At 40.1% G+C, this 17777-nt stretch overlaps 2 protein-coding genes across 3 annotated transcripts; one reads left to right on the top strand and one right to left on the bottom strand.

Annotated features, from left to right (window-relative positions):
• Positions 1–119: 119 nt before the first annotated feature.
• On the top strand, positions 120–2402 carry mtif3 (mitochondrial translational initiation factor 3). Its single transcript, XM_040017552.1, has 4 exons — positions 120–222; positions 850–1318; positions 1788–1939; positions 2121–2402. The coding sequence occupies exons 2-4, from the start codon at positions 859–861 to the stop codon at positions 2367–2369; spliced, it is 861 nt and encodes a 286-aa protein (XP_039873486.1). The 5' UTR covers positions 120–222; positions 850–858; the 3' UTR covers positions 2370–2402.
• Positions 2403–3757: 1355 nt separating this feature from the next.
• On the bottom strand, positions 3758–16152 carry heca (hdc homolog, cell cycle regulator). 2 transcript variants are annotated; one of them, XM_040017550.1, is made up of 5 exons: positions 15703–16139; positions 11119–12181; positions 9317–9483; positions 6771–6925; positions 3758–4275 (listed from the first exon to the last, which is right to left on the bottom strand). In XM_040017550.1, the coding sequence occupies exons 1-5, from the start codon at positions 15839–15841 to the stop codon at positions 4111–4113; spliced, it is 1689 nt and encodes a 562-aa protein (XP_039873484.1). In that variant the 5' UTR covers positions 15842–16139; the 3' UTR covers positions 3758–4110. The 2 variants fall into 2 exon arrangements, with proteins under 2 accessions (XP_039873484.1, XP_039873485.1); XM_040017551.1 differs by lacking the exon at positions 3758–4275 and having other exon boundaries at positions 6820–6925; positions 9265–9483; positions 15703–16152.
• Between the last annotated feature and the right edge of the window lie 1625 nt (positions 16153–17777).

Below are 17777 nucleotides of genomic sequence, written 5' to 3'. Positions count from 1 at the left end.
TGCATTTACCAACATAAGCAAAGCTATTAGACATTACAAAAACAAAAGAAATAGAAACATCGGTGTTAGCAAGGATTTGTCCAGTGAGTGTAGTGTCCTAGGTTTTCCTCACGAGGGCAGTATAGGAGTTATTTGAGACAAAGTAAACGAAGAAGTGCATGGCGGAAGGAGTTACAGTAGTCACCCTGATGCGGAGAGCAATAATAAACGGCACTGACACGAGTGAGTAGCAAAAACGCATTGCAGGAGATAAAACGGGGAGGTTTAGTTTCTGTCTGGATTCTTGCGCTTCTCTAATTAATGCATGCATTGATGTTTGTAACCCGCTGGCTCCACAGACAAACTGCTCTGTCTAGGACACTTAATGACAACCAACCCGAAGTGCATTCCTTTTCTCTGTGAACTGTAACACACCAGACACTTATGTGCTAATTTCACACTCATTAAAAGACATCCACTCTTATATACTTCGCAAATAATCAAGGTTTTCTAGCTACCATCGCATTTCAGTTTGCCAGACTATCCATTGTCCCAGTGTAAAATGCCCAAAGTCAAGCGATGAAACAAAGCTGATGTATCCCGAATGACAGATGGGACCCCGAAAGTGTTTCTACTCGTAACTTGTGTGGTTTGTTCAGTAACAAGTAAAAGTAAAACAAGCAAAGAAAATTAAATTCGACTATTTTCGAATGGAGGCTGGCTCGATTATGAAAACTGGATAATTAAACAGTTTTTTTTCGCTTGAAAGACAATTATTGATGTTTAAATTGTGTTTGATGTTGAGCTTTGTGATATTAGTTCTTAAATTGTGAATGCACTGTCGAATAATCTCATCATTTTTTTCTTAAGGTTTAGGATATGTCTGCAGGCTGTGTAAGATGGGTGCTAAGCCATGCAGTGAGAACGGTGTGTGGTGGGAGTCCCGTGTATACGCCACCAGCCTTAAGATTTACAATATGCAGCAAAAGATGTAATATCATCGCTGCCTCTTGGAGACAGTCTGCTTTCTCCACTGAAGTACACAATACAGAACAAACTCCAGCAACGCCAAAGAAGAAAAAGCAAGATCCCCGAGCAAATGCCTCGATCAGCAGCATCGGCCGTAAGATCCCTGAGCGTCAGATACAGGTGATAAGTGCAGCTGGTGAGAACCTGGGCGTCATGCACCGTGCAGATGTCATCAGAATGATGGATGAGGAGGGTCTCAAGTTAGTGCTACTCAGTGAGCACAAAGACCCACCAGTCTACCAGCTGATGAGCGGCAAACAGATCCACGAGGAACAACTAAAAATGCGGGAGAAGAAGAAAGCGAAAGCAGGTAGATGGTTACCAGATGCTTTTCTCATTCCTCTCTATCCTACTGCCTTCAACCCAGACATTATGCTGAAGGATGTCTCAGTTCCTAAAATGTATATGAAGGACAGAGGACAGGGGAGGTAAGGCAGAGGAGCTATAATTGAGGATGCTCAGGTGTATCCTTTGCAGAAGTGTTTTCACCTTGAACATATTAACGAGGCATGGCACACAGCCAGTTCTCTCTCCTTGCATTCCTTCTTTGTCCTCGCTGGGGAAATAAGGCTCCAGGAGAGGATGTGAGGAAAGGAACTGGGGATGTACAAACTGAGAAATGAGAAAAGAGGCATTACCTAGGTCAGTTTAAGGACGGTTCAATAAATAAAGAGTTACATTACACCAAAGTCATGCCCTTTGCTTGAAATTGTCATAGACTTTAGAAAAGCACTTTTGGGGTGACAGGTTGACAAAACTAGTTGTTTTTTCTGCCCCAGTTCCTGTGCAGGTGAAGGAGCTCAGCTTTTCAGTTGGCATAGCGTCTCATGACCTCACCACAAAGCTGAAGCAGGTGGAGAGCTGGCTGGAAAAGAAACACCATGTGAAGATCACTCTGCGGGCAGTACGTCGTGAATCTGCAGTTAACCTGGTGAGGAAGAACGCCTATAAACCTGAGCGAATTCCTTGATTATTCTTTTATTCAGTAAGGGTCTGAATTGTGACTAATATAACATAACAAATGTATATACATATATGTATATGTATATATATATTTTTTTCTTCCTTAAAAGCTTTTTATGCAGAAACATCTTTGTGTTTTCTTTCCACAGGATGCCACTCTGGAGCAAATCGTGGAACAAATGGAAGTAATGGTGGGATTTGTCTCAAGGCCAAAAGTGATACGTGATGGCCAAGCAGCCGTGTGCATCCTCCGACCGCCTTCAGCAAAGGAACTGTCACAAAAAGGAAAGAACAAGGCTGCAGAAGCACAGCCTGCCAACTCCACTTCAGAGGCTGCTCAGAGTGAAACGTCTCCTGTTGGCAGCACGGACACAACACAAGGGTCCACACAGCACTGATGTGACAGAAATAAAACTTTTTCACAAAAGCAAGTTGAAGTCTGTGCCTAGTGCCACAACTTGTTTCGTCAATCAGACTTTGTAGTTTAAAAGTTTATAACCCAGGGCATGGAGGTCCCACGGGATACAAGACCAGGCGGTCATGTAACCTTTGGCCAAATAGACACAAACACAAACGCAAAATTGCTTAACAGAGCCACAAAATGACTGTACAGAAAACTGCAAACAACAAAATGACAGTGAAACATAATGAGATACAAACGCACAAAATGTCCAGATACACAAAATATTTCATGTAGGCAGCCACCAAAAGGCAAAATGACTAGAAGCACATGTAAAATAAACACAAAAGTGACAAAAAAGACATCAAAAAGAGACACAAAACAATTCAAAACAGATAAAACATAGCTTTAAACACAAGGTAACAACAAGGTAAACACAAGACTTAAAATAGGAAAGAATGTGTATGAATTAAACAATAAAAATGAAAGACCTAATACAGCAAGAAACACTTGCAATAAAAGCAAAATTAAGCAATATGAACAGAGGGCGAAACAAACAGACAGATAAAAGCAGTGAGAAATGCAGAAATGCAACACAGTAAAAAACAATTATACATCTTATTTGTTGGCCTCCATGTGAGGGGGAAGGCTGTTGTTTTATAATTATGAATAAATGGATTAAGGGCACTTTTGAGAGGCTGAAACCTGCAGGTTTTGACTTAAAGCTATGTGTACACTGCAGAATTCCAGATACAGGATGAATCTGCATCTGGATTCATTTATAAGATCTTCTTGAGCAAATCAACATGTCTTCAATGTTTTCTTATTGTGAAGCTATGACGGGAACTTGAAATTACTTTTTGTAAATGTCTGAGTTTAAAAGTCATTTTAAATTCGTAAAAACTCACTAAAACCATCAACACGACGTGAAGAAATGACTTCATGTCCAAAATCTATATTGAAGTGAGATCAGCTGAAATCAAACTGAGGTCCAGTTGTACTTTTATGTAATACCTGTTTGTACCACACGGTAGTGCAGTAAGTCAAGGGAGAAAAAAATATGTGGAAGTCATTGACACAGTGTACATCAGGTTGGTCTCTCAGGATGTAGTGTACAAGTTTTCTAAGATGTTCACAGCTCAGATAGGAACATACTACATGGTAATACCAGACTTATAAACTGATGAATCTGTCATAAAGTAAAAGGTGTACATTTTATTTACTTTTTTTCCCTTTTCCACATTTAAACAACTTCTACCTGCCTAATGATGAGCATGATGAGGGAGCTGTTTTCACATCTCCTTAAAGGAAGTGACGTTTTTAATCAAGATAGAACATATTCTTATCAAAAGCTGCTTTAACAAAGAGGAGCACACCAAACCAGCACCAGTGTCTATCTCTCTCAGCTTTATTCAAGATTGTTTTTGGTAAAAAATAAAAGTAAATTTGGCATACAGATACATTCACTCGTCACGGATAAATGTGTTTGCTTGACTGAAATGTCAGTGCAACACTTTCATCAACACTTATCTCTAACCGCAGAGATACTGCCATGGAACTTTTCTCTAACTAGAATCATACATTTCCTATACATTAAAAAAAACTGAAATCGTGAAATCAAAAGAGAGAGAACTTAAAAGCCTCCTTAAGGCCCCAAAAAATAAAATCTTTCCTAGATTGTGTTAGAAAAAAACAAACAAACAAAAAGCAGCTCAACTAGCATGCAAGAGCAACATTTGTCAATAAGCCTCAAGAACTTTGTAGGAGGAGAAAGGTTTAACAAAGTGATAGTCCAGGTTGCCGCAGTGGGGGCACTGCTGGACGTTGCTGTACTCGGAGAAATACTGCATCCCGACTCGAACGTCCACCACCGGTTTCCCGCAGTGCTTACAGTTGAGACGGGCCTGAGGACATACAGGACACAGGTCAGCAAACAAGAGGCTGGAAAAAGGCAAGGTATCAGCATGGAGGTTCACTCGTGACTCCCTGGGATCTAAGTGTGACAAAATCATGTTAATTCAAGGGTCCAAGAAGCTTTAAATGGGTCTTTAGATGCAAAAAGTGACAGTGAAACTGGATAACAGACTGGATGCACTTTTACTACTATAATACAATCACTATTTTTAGACTAGCGTAGGTTATCTAGCTATTAGGCTCTTCTTCCAGCTTCCAGTGGATTCAGGAGACAAACACCTTTTTGATAAAGCTTATAGTTAGGACAGGCTCAAACTGGCTGCTAGGGGACTTTCCATGATGCAATGAGCATTTCTCTTCCCCATGTGTTTACATGCCACTATTTCATGACATTAACGTCAGTCTACTCTCTCCTGTAGTTTGTGTTTTGTATTTTGTCATTCACGGTCTCTCTACGCTCCTGTTTTTCACCTTTTTATTTCGCCTCATGCTCCAATAGTTTGCAGCGGATGGCTGTAGCTCCCTGATCTTGGTTTTGCGGCAGGGTTCTTTCTGTTAAAAAGGGAGTTTTTCATTTCCTATGTTGCCAAGTTCTTGGTTGTAGGAGATCGTCCAACTTTTGGGGTTTAAAATTGCCTTAACATTTCTAGAGCCTTGGGATAGCTGTTGCTATGAATTGGTAACAAATTAAGTAACAAATTAAGCGCTACAATTAGCAAACAAATGCTGTGGTTTTTTTGCTATTTGGTAGATACTTTGTAGATGCAGGTAATGCAATAAAAATATTATACACCATATTACAAATTATGCAAACATCCAGTTTGTTGTTTTCAAACTTGTGGATGGTATTGTGTCTCAGGGCTCTTTGGATCACTGATATGAATCTCAGACAGCTTTCATAATTAGGTTGCCAGGCAAGCTCAATTAAAGGAAAACTAGCTAAAAAGGATGTTCCAAATTATTAAGCATACCACAGGTTCCATGCAACATGGGGAAAAAAAGATTTCTCTGCTGCAGAAAAGTGTCAAATAGTAGAATGCCTTGGACAAGGTATGAATACATTCAATTCGACACAAAAACTTAAGCGAGATTATTGTACTGTGAAAATTTTGTGGCTGATTCACAGCACAGACAGGTTAATGAGGAAGGTTTCTGCCAGACAAATTCATCAGATTAAGAGAGCAGCTGTTAAAATGCCATCTCCCACAAGCAGAAATACATCAAGATTCATTTTCAAACAGTCTTCCAAACTAATGGGTGTCGTGCAACCCTGGGTTAAGGTTAGGAATCATGGGGAGAGAGCTGGTAGCCCCCTTTAGGATGCCCAAAGGTGTGAAAATGACCTCTGCAAAATACTGGTATGTAGAGTTTCTTCCTATCTTCATGCATGACAATGCACCATCTCATCCTGCAACGAATACCTCTGTGGCACTGGCTGCTCTGGGCATAAAAGGAGAGAAATTCATGCTGTGGCCCCCATCCTCCCCTGACCTCAACCCTATTGAGAACCTCTGGACCATCCTCAAGAAAAAGATCTATGAGGGTGGGAGGCAGTTCACATCAAAACAGCAGCTGTGGGAGGCTATTCTGACATCTTGCAAAGAAATTCAAGCAGGAACTCTCCAAAAACTCACAAGTTCAATGGATGCAGGACTTGTGAAGGTTATATCAAAAAAGGACTTTTGTTTTTGATAGAAATAGCTTTTGGTTTTTAGTAAGCGTGACCTCCTAATGCTGCAAATTCAACAAATGACCATTTTCAGTTCTTTACAACCAATAAAATGTTTTGAAACTCTATTGTGCATAATAGTTTAGAACAGGTTTGTTTTATTTTTGCAAAAACATGGTTATCATTGGGAGGTATGTTCAATAAAATTTGAATTTGCAAAGCCAAAAACAATCCATTTCCACTAAAAAGCAGGTAAGCGGAGCTTCTATTGAGATTATTTAACCCCAGAAAGGAAGATTTAATAATCCAATTTCAAGTCAGACAAACAAAACTTTATATTAACAACGTGGAGTCAGTAGTTCAGAAAATGAGTTATACGTTGTCTGACTTTTTAAATTGGTATTGAATCATTTGACTTCAGTGATTACTGATGCTGGTGTCCATGAGCAAATGTTGGCATCTGCAAGTAACATGGTCACAGCTTTGTAGGAGCTGCAGCTGTTTAATCTCTAGATTTGGTTTAGAGCTTTTTTAATTAACTTTTTGGCTCAAAGTGGCAGAGGAGAAAGCTGTAAACACAACACTGAATTGTTATCTCCTCATAAATTGATAACCTTGGCAAACACCTGCTTACACACCCAGCAGAGATAAAGCATCATGTCACTGTACCTATTTGTTGTCAGAAATTACTAATACGGGGAAGGTCTTTGGTTTTTGCTCTTATCTCTTTTGTCTGTCATATTACTCTTCTTCTTCTTCTTCTTCTTTTCTATTTATTTCAGTAGCATGCTCTTCTATGCCCCTCAGTGTTTCTACCTGGCAACACGGTGAAGCAGCCAGTATGTCGTAGGTATACATGGTGCCCAGCTGGTGCCAGCTCCCATCCCAGCGTGACTTGCACTTGATGCAGACAATCTTGTGGACGCCCTCTAGACAGTCCACACAGATGGCGTAGAGGTGCATCAGCCGGCCTGTTGAAAGAACCAAAAGGAATAATTAATCATACATAAAAAAATAAAATAAAACAATAAGCCTCCTCAAAAGTCCACTGTCACATCCCTGCAGTATATACAGACCTTTACGTTGCTTCATGAATGCTTAATATTATTCTTTTTCTTGCTCTGGTGTTTTTCCACTCCACTGCATTATACAGAGTCATTTTATTACCGCCGCCAAGGAGGCTTTTTTTTTTTTTTTTGCAGCATTTGTGATATGATGATAGCTCAAAAAGTTTTCAATTAATTAAAAAAATAAAAACCTTTGGACTGGTGTAGAGTGGGGTCATGTTAACAATACATTCAAATTTTACTTCCATCCACTGAGGTCTTCAGGGTTAACTTAATGATTTATTGGTGAAAATTTGTCAAAAAATCAGAAGTGTATTGTCAACATATAAAAAAGTACCATAAAAAGAATTAAAATATAATGTTACATTTGACCTCTGACCTCTTCTTCAAGGTCAGTGGATTGTTCTGAAGGCCAAAGGAATAATAATGCTGCACAAAGCTATTTAAAACAATTTTTTACTTTTATTGTTTGTACTGACGATATAAAGACATATACTGTAGGGGATGATATATGGGGATTCTAATTATTGTGTTATTTTGGACTTCATAAAATGTCTTGTATCTATACAAGACTATACTTGTAATGGCAAACATTTAGAAAATGATACTGGCATAGATTTTAAATATCACATTATAGTTTTCATCCAAATGTCATGTCACATTTGACCTCTGACCTGACTTTTATGTTTGACATCTTCCTTCCTCTTAAAATGACCCCAAAAATTGTTGCATCTTAAAGTCAGTAAGTTAGAAATATACTGTAGAAATATAATATTATATAATGAGCTCAAGTTATTCGCTTAACATTTACAAATCAATATCCATTACCTACTCCTACATAATGTTTGCGTACTCAAAGTAAACACCTGTCACTCTGCCCTCATGTCATTTTTACTGCACTATTCCCTTAAAGGTAAATACAGCCCAGAGAGTGAGCTGTCTTAGCGGAGGCTTGAACTCTCTGAGTGCTTCTTCTTCATGTTTTTGCCACACAGTTCAAGCCTGAGTTATGATTATGTTTTCTGGGGGGTTCTTACTTACTTCTTCTGTTTTTAGCTCAAATATAGAAAAGTATCATGGCCAGTATAATTTAACTGAACTCTTTTTTTTTTCACATCTGTTGGACACAAATTAAGCTACTCCTTCACCAACATTTAAATTCTGCCTGACAAAAAGCAGCAAAAATGGAATAAATAAGCCTTTCATACTGATGCATATCAAGGACATACATATCAAAGCTTGGAGGCCAGCACATCAAAGAAGCTTCACGCTGATTCACATTCATGTAGGACTGTGCAGAAGCCAGCAGAAAACCTTTCATGTGTATTCACACAGTGAATATTGGGCTTACTGATGGATCAATTTCTCTTTATATAAGGAAAACACAGTTTGAAAACACTTTAAAGGAGCAGGAATGTATAATTGAGCATCATGATGCACTAATAATTTATTTATAACCACTGAGAATATACATTTTTCATGATTAGCGGCAGTCCTGTTGTCGTACTCTGCGGTAGTCTTAACAAGGCGGTGACCCTGAGCTCTCAGTGCGCTGCCACTTAGAAAAACATGCAAATACACAAAAACAAATGAAGAACTTATTCTCATGAGTTTGAAAACGTAGTACAACCAAATACAGAGAACACAACAAGATGATTCACAGATCAGTTTCATTTCCTTTAAAGGTTTAAATATCTTTTTTTACTCTAAATATTCTGATTGCGTGATGTATTACGACTTTATTACATTTGTTTGCTCACTTTTGAGTTCGACTGCCCAAGTCAGAAGCTTAATCACAATAAGGTCTGTGTAAACTTAAAGGTTTCATTCAATTTGCACCACTAAATAAAAATCTGATAGAAAATGGGTGAGGTTAGAAGCCTCTGTTATACATTTTTCCCTATTCTCCCTGCCCCATGTACAGTACACAGGCTGTATATCCTCACCAAATCCGATGTCATCCCCCCCTTTCTCAACTCTCCTGGCGCTATACATTAAAGGCAAAATAAGCTGATGAAACAAATCTTGCGAGGTCCTCTACTTCCGCTATTTTAATCTTCTATCTATCTTCTAGCCAGGCATTGTAAATACACTTGATTAATTGATGGTTAGCAACCGTGACGACCACTGAAAAAGCAGAAGTTCTGACAGATTGCTGTTCAAAATCAGACCGCTCAATGCTGAGAGAAATTTCAGAAAACTCAAATAATACATCTCAGACTCTTACATGCATGAATATTTACCTCCACAAATTAAGCACAGGCCTCATTCCATGCAGTTAAAACCATGTCTGACCTTGAAGGTGGCACGGCACATCGTACTCAATCTCATCATGGCGTGAAGGGCTGAGGAACAGCGTCCCATCCACCAAAGGAAACTGCTCAAATACAGGCAGCGCCCGGTGGCACAGTGCACAGTTGACCACGTTTCTCTGGCTCGCACTGAGAGCTGACAGGATGAACCTACAGGGTGGCGACACAGTAAGAAGAACCATCATCAAATCACTTGCACTGAAAGTTCAGGCAGTTCTATGTAGGATATCAGCAGAAATGATTGTGGCACTGCATCTCGTGACCTAAATCAACAATCATTTCTTTGTTTTAATCAGTGCATGCAGTCAAAATTCTGCTAAAAACAGTGATAAGCCACTCTGTTTACAGGAGGTACAGAATTATAATAGAGGAAGCATGTATGAGGAAAGAAAACCATATCATAGATCCATTTTAAGAAGCTTTTTTTTATGAATATGAACGATGAACTGTGCAAAAGTCTCTGGCCACCGCTCGTTTCTTTATATTTTGTTGGGAAGATTGGAAATACACACAGTGATTTAGTGAAAGATGTGCAAACATAAATATGTATTTCAACAGTTTGTACAATTCTATCAAGCTGTCGCCAATCAGACACTTTCAGGATGATGGATCCAGATGGTAGATCAAAATCTGATACAACTATTCAGCATTTATATTTCCATCGCTTTTAACAAGATCCTCACCACCACTTGGTTTTTCCAGATGGCTGTAGACACAGTGTTTCACCTTCGTCCTGACGTCTTCAGTGCATACAAATTCAAATTTGTATTCATCACTCTTGTGAAATACCTCAGCCTTCTCTGTGTTTTCCTTCCTTAAGAATGGCTTCTTGACAGCCACCATTCCTTTGAGATCATTTCAGATATCCACGTTTTTAGGCCTGTCACTTCTCTTTTTGACCTCAACTTGTCCATTTTCCTCAATATTTTTAGGCACACACTTCACACCATGCTGTGATATGCCAAGTTTTCAGCTAATAGCTGTTTGTTGTACAAAAGTAATACTTTATGCCTATCAAGCTGCGCTATCTTAGAACTTTTTTATAGATTCAAATAAATAAATTGGAACAAATCATGCATTTTTATGACAGTCTGCTGGTAACAAAGATATAATTTAAAAATTTTGTGTTTCTTAAATCGTCTATTGTGTGTAGACACAACTGGGTCACTGGGCTAGATGCCTATTTTAAATGTGAACAAGTCATAGTTCAGTATTAAGCTTAATGAACAAACAAACAAAAGCCTTTCTCTGAAAAGGATTAGGTCTTATCTAAGGATAAGAGGTGGTTTAAGACTTTTGCACAGTACTGCATGTAAATGTATACATGAATGAGTGCTGTGCAAATGCTGTAATTATATTGCAACTTTAACCGCTGTGTGGTTATATGATGTTATAACTGCAAAATGCTGCAGTTACAATATATTAAAACCACATGTGCCACAAGCAGCTGTGAATGTGACGACCTGCTCTGTGTGCAGCCTGCTCGTTCTTTACCTGTACTAAGCACATGAATATAGGACCTGGCCTGTCTGACAGTGAATCACGTGCATTGTATGGGCACATCTGGTAGGTTTAAAAGTTCTGAGTTTTATTTAGCATTTATGATTAAAAAATATGTTTAAAGTTTCAAGATTTGCATGCAAAATAAACATTTCAGATTTATCACTTTCACCGTGTGTTCACTGTGTCACAAGTTTAGTGTTTAAGAAATGTTGCAAGAAATAGATTTGTTATTGTGCCATTTTTTTAAGCCTTTTTTAAGACTTCATTTCCCAAAAGCCCTACCTGCGCAGCTCCTCTCCCTGGCCTGCCTGGGCATCATCTTCCATGCGGACGTGGTAGGTGTTGAGCTTGTGGCGCGGGATGTGGGTGAGGAGTTCCGAGAGGTCCAGCCTCCTCAGGAACTGCACCGGGTGAGGGTGGCTACCATCACCCACACTGCCAGAGGTGAGCCGGTGATGAAGCGGGAGGGTAAAGGATAGCTGTAGCGGCAGGACAGACCCTGCATCTAAGTGAGGAGCACCAGCTGCACCGCCAGAGGCTCCCAGGGAGCAGCCTCCGCTCCGACCAAGAGATCCCCCAACCAACAGGTGTTTCCTCTGTGCGTCCATGTGGACGGCTGATTTGAAGAACTCTCCCAGCTGACGGGAACCCCGCATACCTGTTCCCCCACCTCCCGATCCGAGAGCAGCAGTGGGGGAGAAGGTGAAGCCAGTAGGAGGAGACTGTCCCGGGGAGTCACATGGAGATTTCTGAGGAGGCCCAAAAGGTAAAGGCCCTCCTATTGCATATCCCCCTCCTCCTGCTGCTCCACCTCTCTCTGTGGAGTTCTGTCGATCAACTGATTGTCTACGAGGCATCTCCTGACTAGAGGCCCTATTAGCTAGTTTGGCTCCTCCTACAGCCCCTCCAAGTGGTTTGCTTTTCTTGGGCTCTTCAAAAAACCCATCCCCGGACCCTGAAGCCCCTCCGCTGGCTCCAGTCCTGCCTGAGCTCCTTTCCGACGATTTCTTCTTACGCTCATCCTGCATGCGTTTCACCTGGTACCAGTCGGTGTCCTTCTTCAGGTGACCCTGGCCACAGCGGCAGGAGCAGAACCTGAAGGCTAGGTCGTAGCCTTTCTTGGTCCACATGTTTTGTCGGCATTGCTTCTCATTCCAGGACCGCGCACGGCCGATGCAGTTGAACTGGACAAGGATGGAGCTCTCCCACTCATAGAAACACTGTAGATGCATCCAGTTGCCATAAGGGCAGAGCTCGCTGTTGCAAACAACCCTCTGGCAGTCGTCCTTCTCCAGATCAATGGCACGGCTCAGGCTGCAGCCGAGAGGGGTTGCACACTGGGACTCTGAATGAACAGAGAGAAGAGAGGAGGGAAAAGAATTTATTTATAACTCAAATTCATAAAAAGTTTAAAAGCTGTGTACAATGTAGATGAAACCAGACCGCAATGATTTGCAAATCTCATAAACCCATATCTTATTCACAACAAAGCATACAAAACATATCGAAGGTTTAAACTGAGGCAACAAAAGGTGGGGAAAGTACCAAAGAGAAACCCCTGGAGGAACACAACAGGACAGTAACAAGACTGGGTATAAAAAGAGCATCTTTGAGAGTTTCTCAGAAGTAAAAGATGGACAGATGTTCACCACTCTGCAAATAAGTGTGTCTACTGTGTCTGGAACAATTTCAGAATGTTCCTCAACATAAAACTGTGACAAGTGTGAACATCTCATAATGTACAGTACTGAGTATTTTCAAAAGATACAGAGAATTTGTAGAAATCTGTGTGTGGAAGAGACGAGGCTGAAAATCAATATTTGATGACCGTAATCTTTGCTAAAAACAACCATGTTTCTGCATTGGCTCAGGAACTACCCCAGAAATCATTATTCAGGGATACAGTTCATCATGCCATCCACAAATGCAGGTTTAACCTCTATTTTGCAAAGAAAGAAGCCAAATGTGAACATCTTTTTTTGCTCATTTTGAGGGTCACCGCACCGGATCATCTTCCTCCAGCTCCCCTTTTCTCAAGCATCTTCTTCTATCACACCAACCTTCTGCATGTCCTCCTTCGCTACATCAATTAATCCTCCTATTTTTCTCCTACCTGGCAGCTCCACATTCAACATCCTCTGTCCTGTATGCTCACTATCCCTCTTCTGCAAACCATCTCAGGCTCGCCTCTCAAGCCAATCTTCAAATGTTATTTTGAAGATTGATATATGACGACATTAATCTACGCCTATCAGATATTTGACAACAAATGTAACTGAGCCAATCAAAATTAGGGTGACTTTGCTAGTTTCTGTCTACAGCCTATTTTATTTCTTTAACTCTTCTAATAAACCTCAAGTACTGCAAACAATAAATCTGTTAATGTAAAATACATAAAATAAAACTAAAATATGAAGATTGGAAATAGCTAAAGTTAAAGATAAATGAATAAAATTATTAATAAACATTCTGATTTGCTATTTACTGAATTAATATATGTGTAGGCATTATTTATATTATAGAATGTGACATAGTATTTTTGCTCTTTTAATTTCCTCCTTATTTACCTTCACTTTGACTCTCCAGCTTATTCGGTTTCCCATTTAATTTTTCAAATAATTCAATTGTTTTAGTTTGGCACCTTTTGTCCTCCAGAGAAAATTCTAATTACAAGTTAACCATTAAACTACAGCATTGTTTAATCCAGTGGTAACTTTTACTATTCATTTACTGCACAAGAGCCTAAGAGCAAGTCTTCAAATTAAGTAAACAAAACAACAGCAAACCCTAGAAGCTAATTTTACCTTCATAAACTGCACTTATGACGCTTTCAGCTTCTTAAAAGCTTTTTCAGTGTCTCGAATTTTTAGAAACTGAAGAGAGTTGTGGGGTTTTCTTTCGCACAAACTGAATACACCACTTTGGGATTTTTATTATTATTATTTATTTTATTTTAATCAACCATTATGTGCAGCTGAAATACTAAAGGCAACAATTTATTCATGTCTTCAGCACAAATGCATTTTGGGTGACATTTTCCCTCCGATTCTCCATCCTAAGCTTCATCGCAAACAGACACAACATGGGGTGAAAATGTTAAACGGGTGCTTTCGGTGTCCTTGCTGCCTCATCTGCATCTATTTATGAAATTCAAGTAGGCCATCCTGTGAGCAGCTCTATTCACAGGATGCCAATTCTCAAATCTGGATGTGAATCAAACAAAATGTGGCCACACGGTCTCTATGAGAGGAGTAGCTCATGATAATACACTGTGGGTGTGCGTGGGGGGGGGGGTAGTTTCCTCCTTCCTTTTCCGGTACAATTGCAGGGCTTTCTTCTTCTTCTTCACTTTCTAACTCACCACACAGCAGAAAATAATCCACTTTTAACACCGTGTATCACTCTGGTGTCTACAAGTGTGTTCAGGCTTCAGCATCCGCAGAACAAGAGCTTTGCAGAGATTTTGTAACTTCCAGTTAAAGGCGTCTTTCATACCATAAGCCTAGTCCTAGACTATAAACTTATTTCAGTGAAGGTCTTCAATGAATTTTCTTTTTTAGTGCAGGAACAGGCTTAATCCACATTTGGGGAAACCTGCTGCAAAAGATAGATGATAGCAAAAAGGTAATTTTTTGTTAAAAGGCCCAAACCCCCTCTTGGAACCCCCTACCTTCTGGTTTTGCAAACATGCACTTTACACTCTGAACTAAAAAAAAAAAAAAAAAAAAAAAAAAAAAAGTGTAACTACTAACTACCTGTACAGTATATAGGTTAGGTTTCTCTGATGAGTTACACGGTAAAAATCCCGATTTGTGCTTTGCTTTCCCTTTCAAAAAAGTCAAAGCAGGGCTTTACTTAGTCTTATAACACCATAAGAACAATCTGTTGTCACTGGATGTGTAATGCTGCACTAGCAATACCTGACAGTTAAGATGAGGTTTGCTGTGAAGTGGTTTCCAGTCTCAAGCTTTGTTTAATCTGTACAGTTTGTATGAATGCACGCACCTCCAGCAGCTCCACGTCCGTGTGGGCTGCATTTGAACTTGAGTGCGCACACAAGCGGTGAGCTGTCAGTATTACCCTGGAGGAGGAAGGCCACAACCGAAAAACTGTTGTGGACAAGGTGCCCGTCAGGAAAAGACAGCTGAGGCCTGCGAGAGAGCCCGCGATCACTGACGTGCACGTGCAGACAAAGAAATAAAAGAAGGGTCGCGCTGTGTCGTTAACACCTCTTATGGCCACTTTTGACGGCGCTGCGCGTCACATTCACGGGCGATAATCCCTTATATTCCTAGAGGAGTTCCGAGGAGCCGAACTCCATTCATAAATTTCACGATTTCGTATCTCTCCCATCATCCACCTCTGAAGCCAATAACAAACTACGACCACAATCGACTTAAGAAACACCAACAGCCGCTGTCAAGTTCGCCTTAAATCCGACACATTAAGTAACACCTACTACTTCAGCAATATTTCAACTGCTTTGCCTGCTGCTCGGCAATCGTCCTGTGCCCACACAAACCCCGAATGACCTTTAAAAAATAATAGAAAATCAGTTTCCCAACCACGATTTAAGCGCAGTTGAGCAATAGCTACTCCAACAGCTACAATTATGCAAGGCCTGAAATCGTGCTCGACAAATGTGGCCCATGTTTGCCACTATTCACGGAACCGTAATGCCGCACATTTTAAACGAAGTTTGGGCTTGAGCTGCAAGGAACAAGTGGATGGGGGGGGGATCGAGACATTTGCACCGTTGCAGTGAACGTATGTCACAGTCGTGCAGACAGACAGACTGGGCTTCCCCCCTGGCAGGAAGGCAGCATCACCAAACTTCACTACATCTGCGTCCGTTTCCTCTCTTACCACTTGAGCGCTCGCTCCTGGGTGCAGCCGCCGCGGCCGCGCCTCCTGTTGCGGCCGCACAGGCTCCATTTTCCTGCTCATCTCCGCTACTGTTCGTGCGTTTGCTTTTCTTTCCCTTGCTGCTCTTCTGGTTGGGCATTTTACAGGATTCGAGTGTCAAGTGTTATTTTCGACCTCTATCAACGGCTCCTGTCAGCGCTGTCTGACATTTCTGTGGACTCCATTTCAGCAGTGGACCCTTGCAGTGCTTTGTTTTTAATGCGGGCTTTTCTCTTTGTGGTGATGCTTTTGGGCCTCTTCTTGCACGGCGGGTTGAATTTAGTGCAGCAGGTCTAAGAAATAAGCTGGTATAACCTTTAGGAGCGAAGGCGTGTCCGTCTCTTGTTTTGATTCCTGCTCTGCTGTTCTCTTCCACCCCCTGACGTCACGGGACCCCGCCCCCTAGTGTTGACCGTCAGCGATTTAGGCTGCGTTTGCGTCCCGTGGGAAAGCTCGGAATTTGCTGCCTCTAAAGGCATGTTTCGGTTTTTAGTCAGGTATCAGATTTATTCCCCATACATAGAAAGTTCACAGAAAGGTCTTAGCAAAACAAAGCCTTAAAAGTTACTTCAACTTCACACCATATGATATTATTATATAATATCTTTCTCTATACTTATTTTACTGTACTGTATTTATTTTAATTAAATATTTTTTTTAATTTCATTAAGCTGTAGTTTTATGTCACATTATATACTATTGCCTTATGTACTCTACCAATTTCTCAAGCCATTTGTTATATACTTGTTATTGTTAATTTAATTTTTTCCCTAATTGTCCTATCATATCTTACTTAACCATTATTTATTTTTAAAAACTAAATAAAGAATCTTTTTTTCATATCTTTCTTAAAGGCAAAAGCCTGAATCTGACCATTTCATGGTTATGGTGAATTTCACCAAAATAAGTAAAATAAATAAATAGTTTAAATGTACCATACAGCCCACCTTTCCAGTGTGAAACCACGTGCACAGAAAAGAACCCTAAAAACTACAAATTCGCTGCTGTTTCTCAGAATTTGAATGGATTGGTGGGCCAGATTTACATTTGCAAAGAACTATGCTTTAGTTTGACACATGTGGCCGAGTAGTTTAAAAATTAATCAGATTCTTGACTGACTGTGATAGCATTAGTAAATTAATTGCGTTATTTCTAAGCTAGGAGAATACAGTAATTTGTTACTTGTCAGTACCTTTGTTATACCTCATTATAAACGTACTTTTATTTGTCTACAGTGTTGTTATGACAGTGTTCCAGAGTCATCACCCATCCTCAAAATTTCCCCACTTAATGCTTCATTTAAAAAAAATAATTATGCCAATTCGAGATTACAGTTTATGGGAAAGTTCATTCTCCAAGTTGCTATTGAAGTGTTCACAACAATAGCAACTATCAGTGCTATCAATAGCATTGTAAATCTGTACTTATCTCCATAGATAAGCATAAATGGTGATCATTAAAACACACACACGTTACACAGCCTCTGGTTAACTATTTACATGAAGCGGCAGCCTCAGTTGGCACTAAAGTGAACGGTAGAAGAGGATGGGAAGTAATCAGCACCACATACATGTGGGGAAGTATCACTGCCTCATTCAGGATACCTGAATGTGCAGCTTCACAGCAAAACAGTATTCAAGGGTGCAGTAAATGTGTAACTCGCTGAATCTGTATGCCAGTATAAGTAATTAAATCAGATAATTTACAACAGGGATGAATGAAAAGATTGATTGAAATGAAGTGAGAATATGTTATCAGCAGGAACCAGACTCCATTCATAAATCAGACAATTTACAGACCTTGCTTGTAGGGTACTGCTCAAAGCTGGTAAAACCTGACTAAAGATGATTTATGAAACAGCAGCCATCATGCTATAATTCAGCTTACAGTCAACACCCCAAGCAACAAATGTTTTCATAATGATGCTAATAAGTTTGCCATTACCACAGTATTCTCACACCACACCATAGTGGCCCATAAACCATTACACAATCTTTTATTACAGTGCTTAGATGAGTATCTTCCTCAGTTTAACA

The sequence above is a fragment of the Simochromis diagramma genome, unplaced genomic scaffold (genome assembly GCF_900408965.1).
Source record: "Simochromis diagramma unplaced genomic scaffold, fSimDia1.1 OVJJ01000802.1, whole genome shotgun sequence".
Taxonomy (NCBI): Eukaryota; Metazoa; Chordata; class Actinopteri; order Cichliformes; family Cichlidae; genus Simochromis; species Simochromis diagramma.
Note: the sequence above shows the minus strand (reverse complement) of the source record. Positions and strands in the feature narration are given on the sequence as shown.